At 40.5% G+C, this 23,666-nt stretch overlaps 1 protein-coding gene and 1 long non-coding RNA gene across 2 annotated transcripts; one reads left to right on the top strand and one right to left on the bottom strand.

Moving 5' to 3' along the window:
- Positions 1-3,411: 3,411 nt before the first annotated feature.
- On the bottom strand, positions 3,412-6,164 carry LOC110833848 (uncharacterized). The gene is made up of 2 exons (XR_002544365.2): positions 4,987-6,164; positions 3,412-4,046 (listed from the first exon to the last, which is right to left on the bottom strand). It is a non-coding gene; the product is annotated as an uncharacterized LOC110833848 (long non-coding RNA).
- Positions 6,163-14,704, top strand: LOC110833847 (uncharacterized). Its single transcript, XM_022072343.2, has 4 exons — positions 6,163-6,361; positions 11,130-11,369; positions 11,517-12,444; positions 13,655-14,704. The coding sequence occupies exons 1-4, from the start codon at positions 6,302-6,304 to the stop codon at positions 13,942-13,944; spliced, it is 1,518 nt and encodes a 505-aa protein (XP_021928035.1). The 5' UTR covers positions 6,163-6,301; the 3' UTR covers positions 13,945-14,704.
- The last annotated feature ends 8,962 nt before the right edge of the window (positions 14,705-23,666 follow it).

The following is a 23,666-nucleotide window of genomic DNA, read 5'->3' as shown; positions in this document are numbered from 1 at the left end:
GGAGTTGTGTAATGAAGTATCTTTTAATGATACTTTAAACTGTGCCTTTTCATTTTTAACTTGTGAGACTAGATGGCAGACTGTTAGAAAAGCTGATGCGTGCATAATGTGCACTTTTCTGAAAACAACAGGTTAGAATTTAGTCTATGTAGTCAATAATTACTCCTTTTGTTGACACTCTGTAGAGTGGAATTAGCTCGAAAGTGTTCTTTGTTATTTGGAATGAAGTTCATTAATGAGAATATGTATTCAAAATGGAAGAAAGCAATGCTGATTTTGAGTGTATTATTAATGATATGTCAATACACATATTTGGTATAAATGACAAGTGTGTGTGAGCTTTCCAACCTGAGTAAACAAGGAATATACCACAATTCTATCTTATTTCATTACTATTATCTGACGAACGCATCAAGCTGCAACTTCAGGGTCCTCGTTTAGAAGTCCACAGTGTTTGATTCTTGTATCTGTTATTAGTTCTGAGATAAGTGACATCATACATCTCAATTTTTAGCTAGCTTACAAAAACCGTGAAATTTTGTGTTAATTTCTGACCAGAAATACAGCATCAAATTAGATCCCAAGGGCAGTAAGGAAAATATGCCTACAATGTCATGGTAAAATAATATGAATCTAATCAAAGTTTCTTGTGTTATTAGAATGTTCACTTTGTGGAAATAGCAGGTGTGACATTTTTCTTTTGTGTACATTTCCCGAAAATTTATAATATTTGTGAAATAGTGATATCAGGGAAGCTTAATGCTTGTGCGCTCCCATAACAGACACCATATCCAGGAAGCCTGTGACCTAAGAGTTTTCAGTTTTCTGCAATTTCTGAATTTTGGGTCTTTATGCAGATATAAATAGAACTAAATAAAGAACACAAATTACATACTGAGATGTGCTTTATTTACAATTCATATTTGTTTTTTGTGATAATGAGAAAAACCTTGTCAAATCTGTGGTGTAACTGTCACCATATCTCTAGAGCAATGATATTCAACCTGGGGTACGCGTACCACCGGGGGTACGCGAAGACATCTTAGGAGGTACGTAAAATTTAAAAAAAATGTATATATTATTTTATGATAAACACTGAATAATCAGTAATGTAATTTATTTTAGATGTAGATTATTTACTATGTACAACTTGAATTATACACCAACATCTTTGGGGGTACAAAGTTGAAGATAAATTATATCTGGGGGTACGCGAACAAAAAAGGTTGAATACCACTGCTCTAGAGTATTAGTGTTAAGTAACAACAGATTACGCTTATGAATTTCAATTCATTTATGGTAAAACAAATGTTATTATTTCAAAAGGAGACAGTATAAACCAGAAGAAATTAAACAACAGAGTACAACAATGGTGCCCATTGTCATCAGTCGTTTAGATCAAGTCACGATGATATCCCCAAACGCGGGCAAAGGATTTTTCCTCTAACCTCCCGGGTGTAAAGCGCGGACGGAGCGTGATGCTGACTGCTCACTCCTGTCTGGTGCAGAGGTTAAGAGTGAGAAACAGCTATACCTCCTTTCCCCCCCTACAATCGCCTCATGTCGTACAGTGCGTCAGCTTTACTTTCATGTCATAAAATAATGGCAAGACCTCTTCCAAAGTAGTATCTTGAAAACACTCCTTTTTGCCGAAGATGAAGTGATCATGGCTGTATCGTGCTTCTCGACATTTCTCTCTTCCTAACGACCTCTTGAGCTACGCATGAAAATAACAGACCTTAAGTTTTGAAGACAGGCTTGTTGCAGTCAGTCACTCAATCATGCTTTCGAATGTACTCATGAATTAAGAGCTCTCCCAGATATATTACTCCGTTTGAGGCATTAGAAAAGGCCTTAATCGGTTTATGGAGGATTAACCAAAAAGCTAAGACAGTTTCGGTACTCACAATATTACACTGAGATAACTAAGTATGCCATAAGACTGGGTACAAAGCAGGAATTGTTTAAATCCATTGGGTACCTCCTTGTGTCTGGATGCCAACTATCCCGACAAAGGTTACATTTAATTCTTCTAAAAAAAACTGCTGAAACAGTTCTTGTAATTGGGCACGACCACTTCCCATCACAGTCTTCCGAATTCATCATTTTTAATCCTCAAACATGTCAGGGCATCGTTATGCAAACTGTAAAAATTGTATACGTTTGATATACGTACGTTCGCCCGTACTCGCTCGATAACGCCCGACCGTCAATTCGCGCAGCCTCTCATAGAGACTCTCCTTGACGCGCTCTGTGCTTTACCCGGTCTCTGCCTCACACATTCTCAGCTTGACTCGTTCTGTGCCTCACCGTCTGTCGAACTCGGTCCTTGCAGAGGCAGCCTGTTAGATGTCGGGGCACAGAACGATTCGTACAGATATTCGGCAGAGGCCGGGTCGTTCAGAGACAGGGTGCAGCAGAGACAGCGTCATCTAGATACAGGTTATGGCAGCTACCGATTGGGGAGAATTATAAAAAAATCTCATTTTTCAAAATTTTCTAAAAATTAAAAAATGAAGAAAAATGTACAAAACGCGCAGAAAACTAAGAAAATTTGAAAAATTCCGGCTTCAAATGTTCTAGGAAAATTTCGAAACTTTTGGTTATTTTCGTTTTTCACGACATTTATAACCCTTTCTAAGTTTTTTCAAAATTTTGACAAAAATTTTAAATTATATCAAAATTTTCGAAAAATCAATAAATTTAGGAAAACGCCCAAAAAGCGCACAAAACTAAAAGATTGTTGCAAAATTCGGACTTCGAAATTTTTTACGAATTTTTCGAAACATTTTGGTTTTGTGCGCTTTTGAGACAATTTACACGGTTTTTTGATTTTTCGAAAATTTTGAACAAATCGAAATTTTTTCTAAGCTTTATATACACCATCCCTATCAGAAATGTTTTCTCCTGGACTCGGTCTCTGCCAGACTGTATCAGCCTCACACAGTTTCAACCACATTCGCTCTGTGCTTCTCCCGGCTCTGCTGACAGTGTCTATGCTTCACCCAACCTCTGCGGACCCGGCCTGTGCCACGCCGGGTCTCTGCCTCACACGATTTCTGCTTGACTTTGTCTGTGCCTCACCCGTCTGTGTTGACAGTGTCTGTACTTCACACAACCTGTGCTGGACACGCTGCAAGCGTATTCGCGCGAATTGGCGGTCGAGCGATATCGGGCGAACTGTCGGACACGTTTACAAGGTCTGTAATCGGTCGCGCGTATCGCTCGACATCGCTCGTCGTTCAAACATGTTTGTTTCCATTCGCGCGAAGAGATGGATACTGAAACATTAATTCATCTTGTGTTCAATGAGAAGGCTTTGTGGGACCAAAAAATGAAAACTTATCACAACAGAGAGGTTTCAAGGAAGTTATGGAAAAAAATAGTCAGGTTATGAAAGTTTCAAGGGACTAAATATTGCAATTTAAGTTTATTACAAACGTTTCTTTGCTACACATTCTACATTTATGTTTGTTGAAGCAGTGGATTGTGTGTGGCACGGATATTTAGGGAACGTCGAACTGTTGAATAATGTTACCTTCACTACTGTTAAAATAGTTTTTAAGTGCATCTCTGATGTCACAAGCCTGTTGTGCTGACCTATTATTTGATTGTGATTGTTTATATTTATTATGCTTGCATTTTGTGGTGTCGACGATGTAATAGATGGATCATAAATACTTTCCTTCTCAATAATAATATTATGTAACAAGCATATGCACTTTACGATTAAATCATCTTTATCTGGTCCAGTTTCAGTACACTTACTGAGTAACCTCCATTTGGCAGCAATTATACCGAAGGCACGTTCTACTATTCTCTGCAATAATAAATGTGTTCTACCCTTGATAAATCTCTTTTTGAATGTGGTTTCATCAGATAAGTCTTTAAAGGATACGCGCCATGACCTAATAAAACATGAGGAAGTGACACATCAGTTTGAGAAAGATTTGCATTTTGTGGTAACTTCGATGATCCATTTTCGAGGGATATGTAAAGACTTGATGCAGCGAAGGTTCCTCCGTCACTCTGTTTTCCGTGCCAGCCTATATCAACACACACAAATTTATAGTTTGCGTTACACACACCTTGCAAAACAATGGGAAAAAATTGTTTGTAATTATAAAACTGCGTGCCCGATTTTTCTGGACATTTCAAACGGATATGTTTCCTATCAATGCAACCCACACAATTAGGAACATTTCATTTATCAAAGAATTCAGCGGCGTTCTGATGGTGAAATACGGTTTCGGAAATTACTCTGCTTTTTCTTTGCTTCCTCAATAGCACTTATTATGTATTGGTATGTATTCAAAAAGTGTGTGAAATTCACTTTCACTTCTGTCTTGGTATATACGAATCATTCAGCCAACATCGTCGTGCGTTCCTTCCAGCTACTAAAAGCTTAAGCAAACTGTTCTCTGACAGATACATTTCTTCCTCAAGCTCCATTTTCATACTGAATGGCTCGCGCCACAAACGTTCGCGCGTTGTCGCTTGCAGTACTACCACTACACGTTCATACATTTCTGCGCGTGTACCAAAAAGCTGGCAGAAATTAAAAAAAGTTGACAGTGGAACCACGGTTCCGGAGAATCTGACGTAAATACCTCTCTGTATTGTATTGTAATAATTCTTATATTGAAATGCCTTGCGATTTCAATTGCGTGTTCAACCGTGGATGTTGATCAGTGAACAAGTCTTTTAATTGGGATAGTCGTTGGTTCGGAGCGGAGCTAAGTCCGGCTCAAGGAGAATTAGAGGTATCTTTCCAACTTCCACAATCACAAATCCAATTGAAGAATAATTTATTAAAAGATGTTGATATAGTGCCTAGTAGCACTCACAAGAATGATCTGTCTAAAGCGATCCAACATAAGTATTTATAATGCTCGTCTTAGGCGTTGGTCAAAGGAGTGGGGTTATAACAGTCTGCACGTGGTGGTGAAACATGAGAGTTGAATAAAGACATTTAATTCGTATTACTTGGTAACAGCTCCAATCGTTCCAAACACGTGTGAATTTGTAGGTCAAACAGCCTTTGTTCTCCTTGAATCGAGCCATACAATGTTACATACAATAAAATTTACACTTTTAATTTTACTTTCTTAGGTCTCTTATTACAATATAAGAAAAATACTTGTGGTTTTCTAAAAGGTTTTTAACAGCACAAAATTATCTAGTCTACGACGCACTTCTTCTACAAGCGATTCACAGCTCAGCTCTTTCCGCAATAACAAAGCGGATTGTTGACGACAGTAATGTAACACAACAATGCCGAGTAAACAGATGACGTTTCTTAGGTAACATAACAATGCACGCAAGCCGACCATTGTTGTCGGTCCATATTTACACATTGTTAATATGGATCTTACATGTTTTCCTTTCACTTTTTTGCCGAATGACCCTTCCGTATAGACGTATTTACGTTAAAAATATTTATACATTAATATATTCTGTAGCAAATAAAAGGTCCGTTACAGCAAGAAAACTTGGTCTTCCAAGCTCTAATACTCTGTTAAACAAAATGTTAAGGTTCGTTATATCCAGAGTAGATGGCAGGAGGGACATCGCAATATTTCATATAATGTCCTCTTGTTTCATTCACGAAATCTGATCACACTAATTGCATGTTCTTTTGAATAATGCACATAAGCTACTGATCGGTTTTCTATATATTTAAAACAAAGAAAAACCTTGTTGGTGTGATACCGTTGTTAACAAAGGGAAGCAAACTCCTGTATCGATTATTCAGCTTCCCATGATCGGTTTATACCCTTCAAGATTTGTCATTGTACTAGAAGAACCATATGTTGGTATGTATTTATGTGATGAACATTTACGGTAAAGACACAAACACGCTTTGCTACGCAAACTGACATTTTTCACACAAATATACAGACAACTAAAGTGGTGCGTAAAAGAATGCTGCAGTATCCCAACAATCAATATGACGACGATGATGACGTCAGGGCACGGCCCTCCCAACGTCACAATCACGGCCTCGGCTGGTTGCAGTCAGCTCTTGTACACGTGAACAGCATGAGAGCGATCACGCTCCGAGTGCCTGACAACTGTACTCTCATTGGCAAATGATGTCGAGCCCCCTCGAACCATTGGTTGCATTCTGCCGCCCCAATACGAGACCGCGTGAAAATGTTGAGACCTCCAACACATCCCGTGGATTGTACATAATAATACAGTTTGGTTTGAGAGAAATTTTCAGTTTAGTGTGCGAAGTAAAGGTGGATTGAAGTGGACGACAGCTAGCAAAGTTATAAGACAGCTTGCTTCAGGAAATATGGACAGACCGTCAGATATGGTGCTGTCACCACCTGCAACTCCGCCACCGCGGAATTCAGTAAGTACTAGAAAGGCTAAGCAAAACATACCATTTTATTAGTTATTAAGTGGTGTTGAAGAGTAACAAATTCATCTTTCTTAAAAACTTTAAAACATTTATATTGGTATTATTTTACATATCAAAGTGATTTATCAAAAGTAGTTTGTTTGGAATGAAGCCGGAATGGGCTTGAGTTTCACTAACAAGCAGGAGGAAAGGAAAACTAGTGGTGGTTCTTTGTCGATCAAAGCGGCCACAAGTAAATATATTTTTATAGGAGAAATTTTTAATATCATTTTTACAAGTTTTATTGGCATCTTCAGATTTTTTGGCAATAAATTTTGACAAAAGAAGTAACTCTTTTAACTTATGATTTAACTTCGTTTTAAAAATAAATGTTATTTTGTGTCTATTTGTTACGGGGACGCCCTATCTCGGTTTTTTCTGTGAATAGAGCAGCAACAGTTTTAGCATTTCGTTGCGTCAGTGGTCGAAGCTGGGTCACGTCGGCGGCACGGAACTATCAGCTGGTGTTCACGTGAACAGTTGCCAAGGAGGGAGTAACCACCTACTTCACTCCACTGCCATGGGAATTTCTACTTCATGGCACAAAGAAATCAGGGGCCCCCGATATGGCTGCAGGGCGAACAAACAATTTGAATCGCTAGCCGTCAAGGCTCGATTTTTTAAAATTAAGGGTCAATTGCACAATTTTAACTAAATTAGGAATACAGATCGGAGTGATGATTGTGACTGGCGAGTATACTAAATAATCTACCACGATCACAGTGTTTTTAATAAACAATTAGCAAGCGTAGGAAAGCGAAAAAGGCGACCGACAGAAGTACTGCTTCTAACGTTCTAGTGATTGACACAATTGCCTTCGTATGAATTAAAAACCATTTATCGCGAATTTTTCGTTTTCTTTACGTAGTTTAAATTTGTGTAGTAGTTTCTAAAGTCTGCCATTTTTTGCGTTCAAGTCGCTAAAATTTCGTCGCCCTCGACTGGCATTTGATTGGAAATGGGAAACGGGGTATATTTCCCTGAACACGATTCGATTTGGAATGCAGGCATATAGGTATCCGATAATTAGGCTGGCCGAAATCCCGTCGTATTCTAGATTGCATGTTCCCCGTTTTTCCTCCCTTTTTAACTGCAGTTGCTGCCTGTACAAACAAAACAGTAACAAAATACGGTGTTTGAGGCATCTTAGGACAGAAGGTGGCTGTCTTCTGGGTTGTTGTGCCGTGTAGTCTGGTAGAAGTTTACCGACCTTTCAGAGGTCCTTGCTGCCTTCATCAACTGGCCTCAAAACTTCGGTAAACTTCTACCAGACAGAACAGAGCAAAAAACCAGAAGACTGCCATCTTCGGACTCGCCGCTTGGAGAACCTCAGATCTAATATCTTACGACAGGTTGGTTTTAATATTTATTTATGTTTTTAATCCTATTGATAGACACGTAATCCTGGAATCTCTTCATCGGCCTGCTGTCTGTACGCATGTGATAACTTGCGAAACCACAATGGATTTCCATGAAATTTGGTGTTGGGGACTTTTAGTAAAATTTCACAATGAAAAATTACAGTTCTGGTTGTAGTCGGACAACAGTACTGGGAATGGAAGTGACTGGATGGGGAATCCTGTAAGGTGAAGTCCCAACCACCTGCACAGCTTGGGGGAATCTTGTCATGACATCACCCAATCAAATGGCTGCCAGGCACCCATGCATGTGTTATTGACCCCAGAAAATGGTCATTCGTTTAGTTCACAAATGTCAAATTCTGGTAAACACAATAGAGTTGCGCTGTGCATATTTTCCAAAGCTGTTACGTAATGTGTTGGGAACTGAACATGGTTCCATAACAGAAGGGCTGCATTCAGAGATGAACTGGAGTTATCAGTTTGACCCCCCCTTTCCCATCCCCCCCCCCCATTCAAAATGGCATGTGAACGTATGACACATTGACTTTTGTTAATTATTTTTAAGACTAGGTAATATCGGACTGTTGCACTATTGTCATTCAAGTATAAGTACTGTGGAATTTAGAAGAAACCTCACATTTGTGTGATTGAACTGAAGTGTGAACGTATTGTACTGTCTTTTCTGTCCCACCAATTTCCCATTTCTAAACTATGCCCATATGCAACAAACAGCAAGGTTTAAGGCAGCCAGAATTTGAAACACTTTCTTCCATTCACTGCCAAGGATGATTTTACTGCTATACCTCTGTTCAGCCTCATGCCACAGGGCAGTATAACTCCTATTGCTAGCTATCTACATAAATCATTAATAACATTTTGTGATGTGTATGTGAAAACACTGTCAAGTGTCTTTTATGATGGTCATGGACCTGTTTGAAGGTAACTGAAGTAAGAAACTGATTAATATAACTAAAAACGTCAGCCTGATGTGTAATTAGACAGACGCATTATGTATAGTGTAGCAAGGGATACAGGAGAAGTCTGTATCGACATTTCGCCAGGTCATCACGATAGTTGATTCACATCTGGGATTCGAAGAAGTTACCCCCATAATGAAAATTTCTGTTATCATGCCTGGCTCTGTAAATTGTAGGTAGTTTACCAACCATACATGAGAGTTGTGTGAGCAGTTTCTCACCCCTTATTTATTTTTCAAATTTTACAGGACTGCAAATGTTGGCAGTTTAGAGCTATCTCCCTGGCGAAACAAATCTGTGTAATTCAGTGCATTGTACTGCATGCTTTTACTACTAATGATTCTGATTCCGATTCCCCCCATGCACTGTGTCACATTGACCACATTTTGGAATATGGTTCTTATGTTGGAACCCCATCCCCATAACTGGAAATGTTATAATTAAAATGTAAAAGCCTTTGTGAGTTGCATTGTTCATTTCCATGAAATTCAAGTGTTCTTATTCACTTATAAACATACACTTCGCTATGGTCTATAATATGAAGTGACCAACAATAACATAAATAGTGAATTTATGCTTAATTTATTATTCAATGTCAGTATCTCCACATGAAAATTTCATGTAAAAAGGTCAAGGAGGGGAAAGTGACAGCGTTGGACATGAATGAGTAGGCTGACAGAAAACATTTACTTGACAAAGATTTTTTAGTCAGTAATTTCAGTGGCAAACACATTTGGGAAGGTTTATTTCTCTTCATTTTTTAGGAATATTCTAAACTGAGCTGCAAAAATGTGCCTGTTGCTTTCACCATGTTTATCTGTCTGCCTCTAAATAACCCGCTTACCCATCTGCTGGCCTTCATGTTAGTTCTAGGCAATTTATCATCTCTGTCCACACCCACCAGCAGGTCATAGGCTGGTTTGGGTGGATCCAATTATGGCTAAGTTCATTTAGCACAGTCATGAGGTGCATTTACTGAGGTATTAGCAGAAGTTAACAGGAAGGCAAAATGATCTTGAACCACAGGTACTTAAAAAAAATGTGTGCGTGCACACACTCTTCTTCACTGTGTAAGAAGAACACAAATTTCTGAATGGGCTGCAGTAGTCATGTACACTGTTTATTACATTACAAAACCTAATTCATCTTCAAAACTCTGTAGAACAAGCAGTTTCATTCAAGTTTTTGCCTTTTGTATCTCACAAGGTTTTATTTAAAATAGCACCATGAGCTTTTTTGCATGTTTTGTTCAAAATCTGATTGAAAAGAGTATTGGAATTGAGACTCCTCTGCTTCCCAAAATCACTACTACTATGTAAATATGATCACTGATTTTCTCCAGCTTAGACTCGATTTTGAGAGGATGGCTCCAATGTGACATATGGCTGTCTGAATAGTTGATTGTTTTTCACTTCACCTCATAACTGTAATGTATGTCCGATCAATTTCCAAAGAGTGCTGTCAACAACAATCCTTTCAGAAAATGGTATTGGGCACATAAGGCTCTAACCTTACTGTCTTAATTTCAACACTTGCACAATTTCCATTGTATTATTTTGGAACCTCAGACAGCAAGAAATGACTGAACAGATTTTTATGAAATTTTTTTATTAGGGAAATGTTTCTAAAATTTGTCGTCATCAGACAACATGATAGAAATTTTAAATAGCTACACACACATTTCTTAGCATATCCCAAGCTAACAAGCTAAATATTTATCAGAACTGAACATGTTTCAAACAGGAGTTGTAGAGAGGAACGAAGCAAACATTGTGTCCTTTTACATGTTCAGTATGTCTTTACAGTTTTGAAGATAATTAGGGACTTTTATGACATGTCATAACGCAAGGACCATTGGACTGATCTTGATCATGAAGGTCCTTGTTTATCTGCCCCACCTGTTTTATGTTATGAGATAAACAATTACACTTGCTCTGCCTGAAGGCAGAAAGGGTTTTTTTGGGTCTCGGAGCCTGAGCATATCCAAGCTTCCATATGTCATAGTTCTTATGAACCTGGTTGCAAACCACCTCAAACTGAAACAGTTGATATGCTGGTGAGTGATATGTGATATGAGGGCAATAGGTGTTGATTCTGCACTTCCATCCATTGTCCTGAACGTGTTATACTGCATCATGCCATGTTAACTAAGGGGCCCACTTGTAGACAGAAAATTTTGGGCACAGAAATGTAATTTTACAATTGAATGATGTTCATTTGCAGAAAGAATATTAAATCTCAATAAATATATATCTGACAAATTTCTGCTGTGATTTTTTGTCTTTTTTGTGTAATTTGAATATCTCGCGGAGATTGTTCAAGAAAGCTGCCTTTATTGATTTAAGGTAAATAATATTAGACAGTATTTCTTTCTTTGTGCAGGAATATCATAACAGCACAGTGGATTTTGATTCTGTGAAGGCAGTGCTACCATTCAACAATGAAATTGCAGATAGCAAGAAGAGGAAACTTACTAATAACTATCACCATGAGGTGGTTCTCCCACCAGGGTTGCCAACACCTCAGCCATCAGACTCTGAGAGTGAGGATACCATAGCAGACTTACCACTGAGAAAACGTTCTTGCAGCCAGCTGAACACTGCGGAGTTCCAACTAGATCAGGTAATTACTTACTAAGGAGGGAAGGTGGATGGTGTGACCAAGTTTCTTGGTGCGTTATGTCTGAGATTAACACTTGGCCTGTGCAAACAAAGCATGCGAGTGCTTCTGATTCTCATTGCAAGGTACTTAATAAATGTCTATTTGCAGCTTCCACAAGCCAGTACTCCACCAAGAACACCCAGCCCAGACACAATTGTACCAGTGACATCCATGCAAGTTTCTGTTATCATGAAGGCTAACAAAGATGGGACATGCTCACCACAGCCATACGCAGGGAGAGTGGATACAGAGGAAGACGGCAGTAGGGGGTGCAAGAAGTGTGGCCAAGAAGAAAGCAAGCCGGAAAGAGCAGAGGCAATTCAGGCAGAATGTGGATCATGTTTCTTGGAGAGAGCAGTGTCTCCAGAGCCACGCGAAGAGAACATTTTGAAGAGCCTCAAGTACAAAATGAGCTCTAGGAAGGAGTTAATCTTTGTGAACAGCAAAGACACAAACCGAGAGATGGGTGGTGCCTTAAGCAAGAGCGCATACTCTGTACCTGCTTCATCTCCATTTTTGTCATCATTGCCTTCACCTCAAAATGCTCAGGGTATCCTTCGATCTCATATGAATCTCTCTCATCATTTGTTCACTCCCAGTATTAGTCAGAACAATCCTCCAGTTGCCATCGCTCCAAAACTGGCCATTGTTCCGCCGCCACCCCGCCCAGTCTTCCCCCTGGTGTCTGTTCCCTGCACCACCAGTAATATAAAGCAGGGTTCTGAGAAGAACACCACCCAAGCTGTGATACTGACGGGCGGCACACTCATTCCTGTGACAGCTACCACTCCTCAGCAAGTGCCTGCATCTCCACAAACATCTGTAACACACATTGTGCTGACACCACAGACGCAGCAAGATGCAAAACTCTGTTCTGCTACTAGCATCGTCCTGTTTGCAGCACCACACCAGCAAAACAAAGAGCCACCACCGGGTGTGGACTCCCGGCGCCGCGTGTATGAATGTGACTATGCAGGTTGTGGCAAGAACTACTTTAAGTCATCACATCTCAAGGCTCACACACGGACGCATACAGGTACGTGCATGCTCTACAATCTAAAGTAGATGAATGCGTGTTCACCGGGTAATGTGGTCGCTGTGTGACTTTGCACTTGTCATGCACATCATAAACGGAAATAATATTTTTGGGCATGTTGTGAATTGAAATACTCATTTCTTTCACAGGTAAGACCAAAAATATTTTTAATTTTGCCACAGTACATTTTTGAAAATGTTATAAGCAGAAAATTCTAGGTAAAATCATAATTTTAGGCACTACGGTGACCTGGCAAGTAGGATCTGTCTTGATGTACCAAACATTGCAACTTTAATGTAGAACGTGCCATGTGGACACATCAGCTTCTGCTTTATGCTGATGTTAATTTTGGGTTGAAACTAAAATATCGTAAGGAGAAATACACAAAAGCCTGTATTGGATCCTATGAAGGAAGTTGATCTTTAAGGAAATCCACAGAAAACTGCATTTGTGTGACATCACCAGACTACGGGACAAAATCATAATACAGAATGCAGGCAGCTAATTGGAGCAAATTTAATTTGTGGGATGCTTGATAGCTTGCAGTAGAGTATCTTTTATCGTGACATTGGCTATTCAGAAACATAAAGACTAAAATTGCAGAACTACATTTTATGGGTTGTTTTGTATGGACATGATACTTGGTCTCTTGCATGTAGAGAAGAAGAAAGATTGATGCTGAGGAGAGTATTTGGGCATCAAATGTGTGAAATGACAGGATGCTGGAGAAAAATGTGAAATTGGGAGCTCTGTGATTTGTATTATTCACAAAATAATATTAGCATGATCAAAACAGTGAGAGTGTTCAGGTTGTCACAGATGAATATGAAGGTTGTCGTCTTATGGGGAATTTCGTCATACACTCTGGTGAATACTGCCTGATGTCTCAGAATTAGCTTACTTTACTGCTCTCTCTGATCGAGGCAGTAAGCTCCTCCAAAACTGGTCATTATCTACCAGACTTCATGGTGCAACATCCCAGAAGACAGCCATCTTCATATTTAGGGAATGTGAATGAGAAATGCATGGTAGAGATGAAAAATTCTGATCATAAGGATGATGTAGGGGAGGATATGGATTGGATTCATATGGCCCAGGATAGGGAGTGCTGACAGGACCTTGCAAACACTTTGAAGAGCCTTCAAGTTCCGTTAGAGGTAGAGAATTTCATGATTGCTGTGCATACTATAATACAACCTTTTTTATACAGGAGAGAAACCATTTGCGTGCCAGTGGGATCGGTGCGGGCGCCGGTTCTCACGTTCCGATGAGCTCTCCCGCCATAAGCGTACCCATACTGGCGAGAAGAAGTTCGGCTGCAGGGTGTGTGCACGCCGTTTCATGCGTTCTGACCACCTGGCTAAGCACGTGAAACGGCATGCTCGTGAAGCAGGTCCCAGAACTCGGGCCCCACTGTCACCACCGCAACCCATGCACCTGAACCTAGTGCTGCCCCAGCCATCTATAATACCTCTTCGCCCTTTGTCACAAAATACCTAACTTATTTAACGTCAATGCTATCAAAACTGGTTTTACTTGTTCTTGCTTGTTGTTTTGCTGAATGCAGCCCATACTTTGACTAGCGGGCCTCCATTCGAGAGGATGTTTTTCAACTTTTCTCTTTTAATGTGGCTGTATCCTGTTGTAGAAGTATTATTTGGTAGTTTGGATTTACGTTTTAAAATGAAATATATTACTTGCAGTTTTGAGAAAATTATTTGCATTGATGTGGTGTTCTTTTAAAGTAATCAAGCATTCTTGACTATTCTTTTCAAAGTGAAGCACATTCCAAAGTGTAATTTCATCTTTATTGATTGTTGGGTTGGGTGTTGACGAAGAAAGCTGAGCACATCTGATATATTCACCATCAATGCTAGGGAATTTGTTTTATACTCACATATGACAAAATGGGGTTATCATCAGCTGTGGGATTTTATGTTTACACGCAGATGTATTTGTCATGAGGAGATGCATGCATAAACCAAGACTGACTGAGCACTAAGAAATTTTCAGGGTTTTTTTTAATTTCTTTTAATACAAATCTGTGATGTATATAGCAGTTGTTAAGTAGAAGTTAATTTATTACTACCGTTCATCTTAGCTTTATATTTGTATTAACCATGACCAGTAAGAGATAAAGGCTTCTAGAATCTTTTCCTGTAACCTTGAAGGTTGTATCTTTTTATCTGTGCATTGCAATCACTTTAACAATTGTATATCTTATAATTTCGGTATTATAGTAAAATTATATATGTTTTAAGTGCCTGTATAATTTATTAAAGATATTCTTTTCATATCCTGCCCAACTATTTTCCAAATCCTTCACCTCAAAAATAAATGCCTGCACTTTATGAAATGTATTAGGAAGTCATGGAAATGCAATGATAAGGTAATATAAAGTGAAACAATATTTTTGGGTGGATGGATGTTATAGATCAGGATCTAATAGTAAAAAGAACTTGGGTTAATATAACTTACGTTTGACTTAAGCCCTTCTTACCAGATCAGATACATATATCATTAGTTAATTTTGGAACCTATTATATCTCAGTGCCTTTGTGGTTGATCGAAGATATTCATTGTACGAGGGTCGCTCATTAAGTAATGCCCCACATTTTTTTCCTCAGAACATATTTATTCAAGATGGCTCAAATTTAGTGACAATATAAATCAATGTTTCCTTTACACATACTATTTTTCCACATAGTCCCCATCAACTTGTACGGTTTTACGCCAGCGTGGAACAAGTGCATGCATGCCTTGCCGGTACCAGCTCTTGTCCTGTGCACGTAGCCATGTCCTCACTGCTTGAATCACGCTCTCGTCATCTTCAAATCTTGTTCCGCGGATAGCATCTTTAAGTGGCCCAAAGAGATGGAAGTCGGAGGGTGCCAGATCTGGACTGTAGGGTGGATGGGGTAGCACCGTCCAACCCAATTTGGTGATTTCTTCCCGGGTTCTCAGACTTGTGTGAGGGCGTGCATTGTCGTGCAGGAGCAAAATTTCTGCTGGATGCTTGTGAGGCCGAACTCGTCGAAAACGCTTCTTGAGGGTTTTCAGGGTCCTGATGTACGCGTCTGAATTGATGGTCGCACCTCTTGGCATCACATCCACAAGAATGACCCCATCACTGTCCCAAAAGACAGTCATCATGACTTTTCCGGCGGAGGGAGTTGTCTTGAATTTCTTCTTTCTCGGTGATTGAGGATGATGCCACTCCATTGACTGCCTTTTTGTCTCTGGCTCAAAGTGGTGTATCCAGGTTTCGTCACCTGTAATGATCCGGGACAGAAAGACCTCTCCCTCAGCATCAAAACGCTCCAACAATTCAGAAGAAATCGTTTTCCTTTGAATCCTGTGGTCTGCTGTGAGACTTCGTGGAACCCATCTTGCGCACACCTTCGAATATGCGAGAGCCTGGATAATTGCAATCACACTTCCATTGCTGACTGAAAGCTGTTGGGCCAATTGTCGAGTTGTGATGCGCCGATCCTCACGAATAATGGCATCCGCGCGGTTCAACATGTCTGGAGTGGTGGCTGTGGCAGGACGCCCAGAGCGCGGCAGATCACGGAGCTTGGTTTCTTCACTTCCTGAAGCTTTAACTCTCTTAGCCCAGCGACCAACGGTGCTCCTATCGACTGCACAGCTTCCATACACAGCACACAAACGTTTATGAATGTTCACCACCGTTTCTTTTTCAGCAACAAGGAATTCAATTACAGCTCGTTGCTTGTAACGAGAGTCGTTCACAGACGCCATTTTAACAGTTCACTACAGCTCCGCTATCGGTTGGAATCATTTGAAACTCCGTACACGAACGCGGGAAACATCAAATCTCAAGCATGTAAAAGTACACTTTTCTATCTTCATTATTGGCTGAGAGAAAAAATGTGGGGCATTACTTAATGAGCGACCCAACCTTTTTTGTATTTTCCTCAATTGCTAGTGTAAATACAGTTACTCCCCCCCCCCTTGAAAATGGTTCAAAAAATTGCCTTTCACTGGGAAGGAAAGATGAAAATTCTATACGTTTTTGAACCATACTGAAATTTTCATCCTTTTCATTTTGGCCTTGAAGCAGCAATTCTACTGTAATCAGCTCATTAAACGTATTGGAATCTCTGTTTTATGTGCACAAAACCTGTGCTAGGAAATATATAGTTAGGCCCAACTCAAGTCTCTACATAACCATTATAATGCACCTTATACACCATGGAAAGTGGCTATTAAATATTAATCGTACTATTGTGTGTGCAGAAATGTAGTATTAAATCCTCGCAATCATACCAAACACCAAGTGTTAATAATATGCCGTCGTTATGTTATATAGCTAAACGTTTATTATATACTACAGTTATTCTAGCATGAATGTGATTCGAGTTCCCTTTGTTACGCAACAGTGAGAAACGTGGATTCCACAATTGTGAAAATCTCAACAGACATGGGCCATATTGCTCCCCCGTGAACAGATAAAAAATAAGATGTGCATATTTTTGGTGCAAAAATTACAGTGCTTTTCAAAGCCAGATGCTAATTTTTTTTATAGCCGTCCTGCTTTCGCCATTGCTGCTGCTGTGACAATAATCAGAATGTGGGGTGAAATGTTTGTGCGCGTCTTTGTCATAAATCACTAGAAGTACAGCTATTGGGAGCAAGCAACAAGTGCGAGGCGAACGTGGGGCACGTGATACACATGCGCTGACCTCAGCCGTTTTATTTATATCGATTTCTGAGAAACGCCACACAGATAAATGAGAAAATGACACAGCAACATCGGCGTAACGCAAGTAGGTTGGCAAGAGACTGAAATTTCTCGGCACAATTAAGCACTGGCACATGTAGCGATCGGAGAGTAAAGACGGCAGCTATTTAAAGGGGGTTACGGGTTGAAAGCCCTTGCCCATGAAATGTCGGGGAGCAAGCAAAGATTAAATAATCGTAATCTCTGTAGTTCTTTTTAACTGATTTCACATAACACCCCAGAACTCCAAAATTCGTGCCTGCTGCTGCGAAATTGTGTACATTTCCGTTAATTCGACAGTTTGAGGTGTGGAGATGTGGGTTCCGGTATTTTTTAGTATCTTCAGCAGAGTGCCATCCACGCTATAGTAACCTGTTATCGGAAGCTCAAATGTTTTGGTGGCCAAGAGCATTACAAATTTCGAGGACGCGCGTGAAGAGAAGTATAAATTTGGAATTCCTGTACAGGATAACAATTGAAATTAGTCACATACGATAAAAAATTATTTATAGAACATTGCAAATAAAGTATATGTCAAGTCTACCGGGGTTCGATCCCCGACGGGGGCAGAGGATTTTTCCTCGAGCCTCTGCGTCCAGACCGGCTCTGGGGCCCACCCAGCCTCCTATCCAATGGGTACCGGGGGTCCTTTCCCGGGGGTAAAGCCGGCCGGGGCGTGATGCTGACCATTCACCCCCATCTAGTGCCGAGGTCAAGAAAGAGAGGAGCTATACCTCCACTCACCCCAAACGCCTACATGGCGTATAGTGGGACAGCTTTACTTTACTTTTATATGTCAAGTCTGTAATCCTCAATTTGACGTACAATTTTATTTTTTAATGAGCTTTCTAAGCGAAAATAAAAAAATTAATTTTGCAATTCAGTAGCACTTGGGATTCAAATATATGCGTGGACATATCACAAAAGGGCTTTTCTTAAGTGGTTACGTGCTTTTCAGGGGATTCCCCACCCAGTCACGCATTTGCTTGAGTCCATTCTCCTGTTAATGGCCGTCATAACTTGGTGTGACAGCGATCTTTGGGTTTCAGATAGTTTGTTAGGTGGACTAGTCTTACATCGAATGTCGGGTTGTCATCCCATGTTAGACAACCCATTTCATACCAAAATTAATTCATTAAATCTGTTTGCCTTTCTCGCTGTTTAACTCGGACATTTTGGCCGTTTAGTAAAGAAGTGATGTAAGAGGACTGTGATGTGTATAACACTACATTTTGCAACGTGTGTTCTGATTCTTGAGCCTTTTTTCTGTTATTCCCAACAAGTTTGCAACATAGTTAACTCTCATATCATAATCGCATAAATTCCATCAAACACTACATATTCATTCAGTGAGTTTCATTCCACACTTCCGGACTATAATCAGAAAACGAAGATGAAAACAGGCATGGGCGTTGTGAGATACCTGACATCTTACCAATAAGAGGGACGTCGGCGAGCTATAGAAGAGAGAAGTAAAGGAAGCCGTAGTGCAGGTGTCCGTCGTGATACTTGCCTTCTTCTTCCTTTGGAATATCCTCTTCCTCGATTTGTTAATTAACAGCTCTCATTTGTATGACGTGTTTCTATTTACCCGCCCAATAGCCCAAAATACAATGGGCACCATAGTTAAGACACGTTTCTGAGATTTGTCCGCTTTTTCACGCACACAAATCCCTGCACTGTAACTGAACTCGGGATGTTCAACGTCGTACCAACTCTTATTCCCGAACAATGAAGTATTCTCGAGTGATCGGGCGTGTGAGAATGAGGTTATAGCCGCTCAGTGATCGGAGCTTGGCTCCTTGGTGACACTTGAATCTTCTCAGGGGTGTTAACGGCATGTAACTCCCGACAACTAGAAGCTGCCGCTATTGCTGAATATATTTTTTTCTTTTTACACTATTTATTAATTTAAGAACAATACAGATGATATTTGGCTTTAGCCGCAAGACGATGATTTCAGAAGTGTATTGGATTTGCGTGCGACTGTGTTCAAAGTCTGTTGAAGAGTCCTCAAATCTGACGCGCTGCTGTAAGCGTCCTGTCCCTGGTTCGAAACATTCAAAACCATTGACGTATTCACTTGCATTCAGCTCTTTCAAAGTTTCTCTCTCACACTATTTAATGTGTACGGTCCACTGACATTCGTCTGCTGAGTGACAATGAACCATAAAGTCTAAACTGACTTTCTACATATTGCCGCCATAAATGTTAAAGTGTGACACTTGGGACTACACCCAATTCACGACAATTTATTGCCCATTGGTGTCAAAACCAAGATTTGCGGGAACCGATGGTCCTCGCACGTCAGTGTCTTAAACACTTAGGTAGATGCCAGGGAATGGAAGTATCCATCCCAGTATCACACTCCAAACACCACAAAAAGTTAAAACTTTGAAACGAAAACTTAAAACAAATTCAGATTAATAAAATAATAAGAAATTAAATAGTATGATTAAATTACCTCAGCAGAAGTTATAATTTGGACCGTTACAAGATTGTGATCCAACGTTTCCGAGACTCTGCCTTCATCATCACGGTTGGTTGGTGTGACAGAAAATCAACTGACTAAAAAGCTAACTAAGGGCGGAGTCCTGAACAAAGCGCAAGATGACATCCTCTTGCTCTGAAAAAACTTTCCCACATAAAAAACGCATAGTGCCTCATTAACTAAAACTGGGGATGTGCTTACGTCACCGGATTCCATGCCTTGGATGAAGGTCATTACGTGCTCAGACTAAAGAGCCTTGCGACTGGTTGGCTCCCACCAGGCAATGTGCCCTTGCTAAAACAGCTTTATTTTGATGGAACCCAAAAATGTTGGAATCACTTTGGCTGAAGGCCCCTGCGACTGGTGAAGGGGTGGATCATTGTGGCTGAAGTTATCCGCGTTTGTAGGCAGGCGGTCTGTGGCCCTAGAATTTGTCTTAAAACTGAGTCGGAGACACTAATCGTTAAGTCCACTTGGAGCTTCGGCTGAACATCAGTTTCCCTCGACAACACATAGCCCTTTGTAGGCACAAGTTCCTTTCGATTTGCAAAACTAAGGGGTTCCCGCATCAGCTGACTTTCAGTCGAAATTTCAGGCAATGAATATTGCTGTGATCTAGGTTGTAGGGCTGTGTAATCTAGTAGAAGTTTGCCAACAAATCAGAGGTGCTTGCTACCTACATCAGGGCGATGAGTCATTCGTCCTATGGCGGATTATGCATGCTCCATCTGGAGGTTTGTTGCTGTCTATTATGTTCCGTATCTGTTGGTGTTGCAAAGTCAGTGACTTAACATAAACGCACCTTCGTAGGAGGGTCTGGGGCTCTCATTTTTCGCCGACCATATCAGGGCAGTAACTGTGAGTCTCGCCTCAAAGTCAACTGGTGCTGGGAACCCCTTGGTTCGGCAATTTAAAAGGCACTTGTGCCTACCAGAGGCTGTCTGAAGTCGCCCATGAACTTTACAGAGGATGACTGATGTACAGCAGGCCAATCGAGGCTACCCCTAGCAAGGTGGCCAACTTGACACAACGATTGGTATCTAACACTATTCAGCTACTCTGATAGTCTTCTCGTTACTGTCCTCAGTGTCGTTTGGTAAATGTCATTATTAATTGTTAAAAGGAGCATGGACCACTTCTCAGCCAGAGAGGTTTTCATATGGTGCCCCCCAGTCACAGAGGCAGTCAACTAATGCAACGCCAACGTCTTTCGTTTTAATTCTAGAAATCCATTCAACCAAATACAGTAAAACCTCTCTAAGTTGGACACGTGGGGTACCACGAAAATGTGTCCAACTTACAGAGGTGTAAAAGATAGAGGGAAAGAGAAAAATCAGATTGAGGTCTAATGACAATATAATATATTTACTTACATACACTAACTACTATAGGCTTACTTGAATTAAGAATTAATGACAATAGTATTAATAATATTTTGAAGACCACTCCCATTCATTGCACATTACACCCCAGCCTCAGTACATTTTCTAAAGTTAATTCCACGAATTTTCGCTCCCCCATCACAAAAAGATAATTCAATTTCTGTTAACGCAGTCTGAACTCAAATGTAAGCACAGTACTGACGAAGTTAAAACTGTATCTGCTGCAATACTGTAGTCCAGTTAAGGGTTGAGCAAAAGAATGCAATGCATTCCAATGATGGGTTGAATGTCCATAAGATAATCCTCCAGAGAAGAGGCATTCATCAGTCAGAAATTCAAAAAAACAAAATATGTAACTGAAGAAGTTTCCCTGAAAAGCATCGAAATAAAGTGCACGAACCTGTCCAACTTACAACAAAAGGGATGTTCAAGTTCCAGGATAAAGGGGTGTCCAAAATATAGGGTGTTGTGGACATGTAAAATTATAGGATATTCGCCGGTTCCAATTAAAAGTGTCCAATACAAAGGAGTGTCCAGGATATAGGGGTGTCCAACTTGAGGGGTTTTACTGTACTTTTTTCGCAAAAAGCAGTGTCTGATGAGAACCTCCTCCACCAGCATAGCATACCGAAGCCTTCAGTCAAAGCAACGAAACAAGTCAGCGTAGGCACATCCACAGTGACAGTTTACAAGGGACGGTTCACAAATTTCAGTTATGCCTTTCATACGAGGGGCAAGGGAATTCGGCTTGGTCAGTTTTTTGGTTCCTTGGTTTGATCCACTCGTCACACCGACCAAGATAACAGAGACAAAGACAATATCTGAAGCACTTGATCACAACTCCATTCTCACATGGCTAATCGCCCGAGAAGACGTAACTCATCTCAGATTTTTCAACTTCGACAACTTAAAACAAAATTTCATAGAAATTCATTACGTAATTTGGAAATTGTAACACAGAAACAGACAGATGGGCATGACCTTCAGTCATACTCAAGTACTCAAATACAGGTAAGACTCGGTTTACGTCGGGGTTAGGTTCCTGAGATTTCCGGCGTAAAATGAAGCATAAATATAATGGGAAAATATGCAAATACATTAGGTTCCGTTCCAAGATTTTCAGTAATCAACACAAAATACTTGAAAAAATTTATATTTTATGAAATTTACGTATTAAAAATTGTATAATGTTTAAGATAATAATGTATAAGAAAAAGAAAGAAATTTTACTGCTTTAAAAACGATAGAATAGATGTCTGTTTGGTTTTCTTCTTTTCTGGTGATAAGTTATAGCACGGCTATAGAACTGTCTCAATTCCTTCCTAAACAGTTGATCTCCGCTCCCAGTTGGGGTCATTGCTACAGATCTCACATCCCTTATTAATAAGAGAAATAGCCCCTTGCATTGATTTCACTGTTAGTGCCCTAATCGGCATTGCAGAATCAGCTTCGCTTTCCTCTGTGTCTTATTTGGACAGTTGTTCAGCTAGCTCTTCTAAATCCAGTGCGAATCCGGATTGCAGTCAGGCCAAAACTTACGCCAGATACCATTCATACATGAAATGTTGGAGATCCCTTTCATGATGTCGTATGACTTCCAGTAGTCTCTCAACGTGACATTATCGGACACTTGAATAGCCTCAGAAATTCCCTTGAGTGTTGTCAGTAAGTCCTCGGACAGACGGACCTAACAGAGGACCGAATGGAAGAGGAGAATTGAGGAGACCATGGACCGAATACGGACCGGAGAGCCATGGAAGAAGAAGTTGTCCGTAAGTAATAAGCCTTGAAGGTGGATATTGCTCGTTGATCCATGGGTTGTAAAAGTGAGGTTAATGTAGTTTATCATTTAGTTTTATAGTTTTATTACAATGTTGGGATCATCTGTGTCTAGGAAGTCGGGCAGAGTCATGATTCATCATCCCCCGTTCCAATCGTGATCTATGAGAGGCGCAAAAGTGAAGAGGCGTAAACCGAGTCCTGCCTGTATTCACTTTACGCTCTTCGCGCGAAGAACGCATATAAACTTAGTGGTATGTTAGAACGGACTGCTTGAATCTTCGGGGAAGAAAAAGAGGAAACAGAGAAGAGTAGCCTGGTGAAGCCAACCAACCAACCAACCAAAAAGCTAACTGAGGGCGGAATCCTGCGCAAGCGCAAGCATCGTCCCTACCTAGGTGAAACCATTCCTGTGCACAAGGCGCATTGCTGGAAATGGTAAACGGTCTTCATATAAAAAACGGAAATTTTGCTGACGCTAACAGGGTTACGTCGTGGCGGGAGCCTCGACCATTCAAACTGGGATCTGTTGCTGCTGATGGGAGGTTATCCCGTCAGGCAAGTTGTCCAAAATAATTTGGTTGGTTGGATCTCTGGGGTTTGAACCCAGAGAGGGAGGGGCCGTTTCGGCTGAAGGCCTCTGCGGCATGGGGGGAGATCACTTCAGCTGATGGCCTCCGTGATCGGGGAGGGGGTGGCGGGCCGTGCCCCTATCAAGTTATACCCTGGCATTCGCCTTACAACTGAGGAAAAGCACGGAAAACCTCAGTCAGGGTAGCCGAGTAGTCTAACCACTCGTTGTGCCGACTTGGCCGTCTTTTGGGGA

The sequence above is a fragment of the Zootermopsis nevadensis genome, unplaced genomic scaffold (assembly GCF_977971745.1).
Source record: "Zootermopsis nevadensis isolate Lab colony 2312 unplaced genomic scaffold, Znev_1.0 Znev_ptg000012l, whole genome shotgun sequence".
Classification (NCBI taxonomy): Eukaryota; Metazoa; Arthropoda; class Insecta; order Blattodea; family Termopsidae; genus Zootermopsis; species Zootermopsis nevadensis.
The sequence above is the reverse complement of the archived record's forward strand: the minus strand, read 5'-3'. Positions and strand labels throughout refer to the sequence as shown.

What these genes read in the sequence shown, in the direction of transcription:
- LOC110833847 (XM_022072343.2), top strand. Translation starts at nt 6,302, where the DNA reads ATGGACAGACCGTCAGATATGGTGCTGTCACCACCTGCAACTCCGCCA. An exon ending in CGGAGTTCCAACTAGATCAG is followed by an intron (nt 11,370 to 11,516) that starts GTAATTACTTAC and finishes GTCTATTTGCAG; the next exon opens with CTTCCACAAGCCAGTACTCC. An exon ending in TCACACACGGACGCATACAG is followed by an intron (nt 12,445 to 13,654) that starts GTACGTGCATGC and finishes TTTTTTATACAG; the next exon opens with GAGAGAAACCATTTGCGTGC.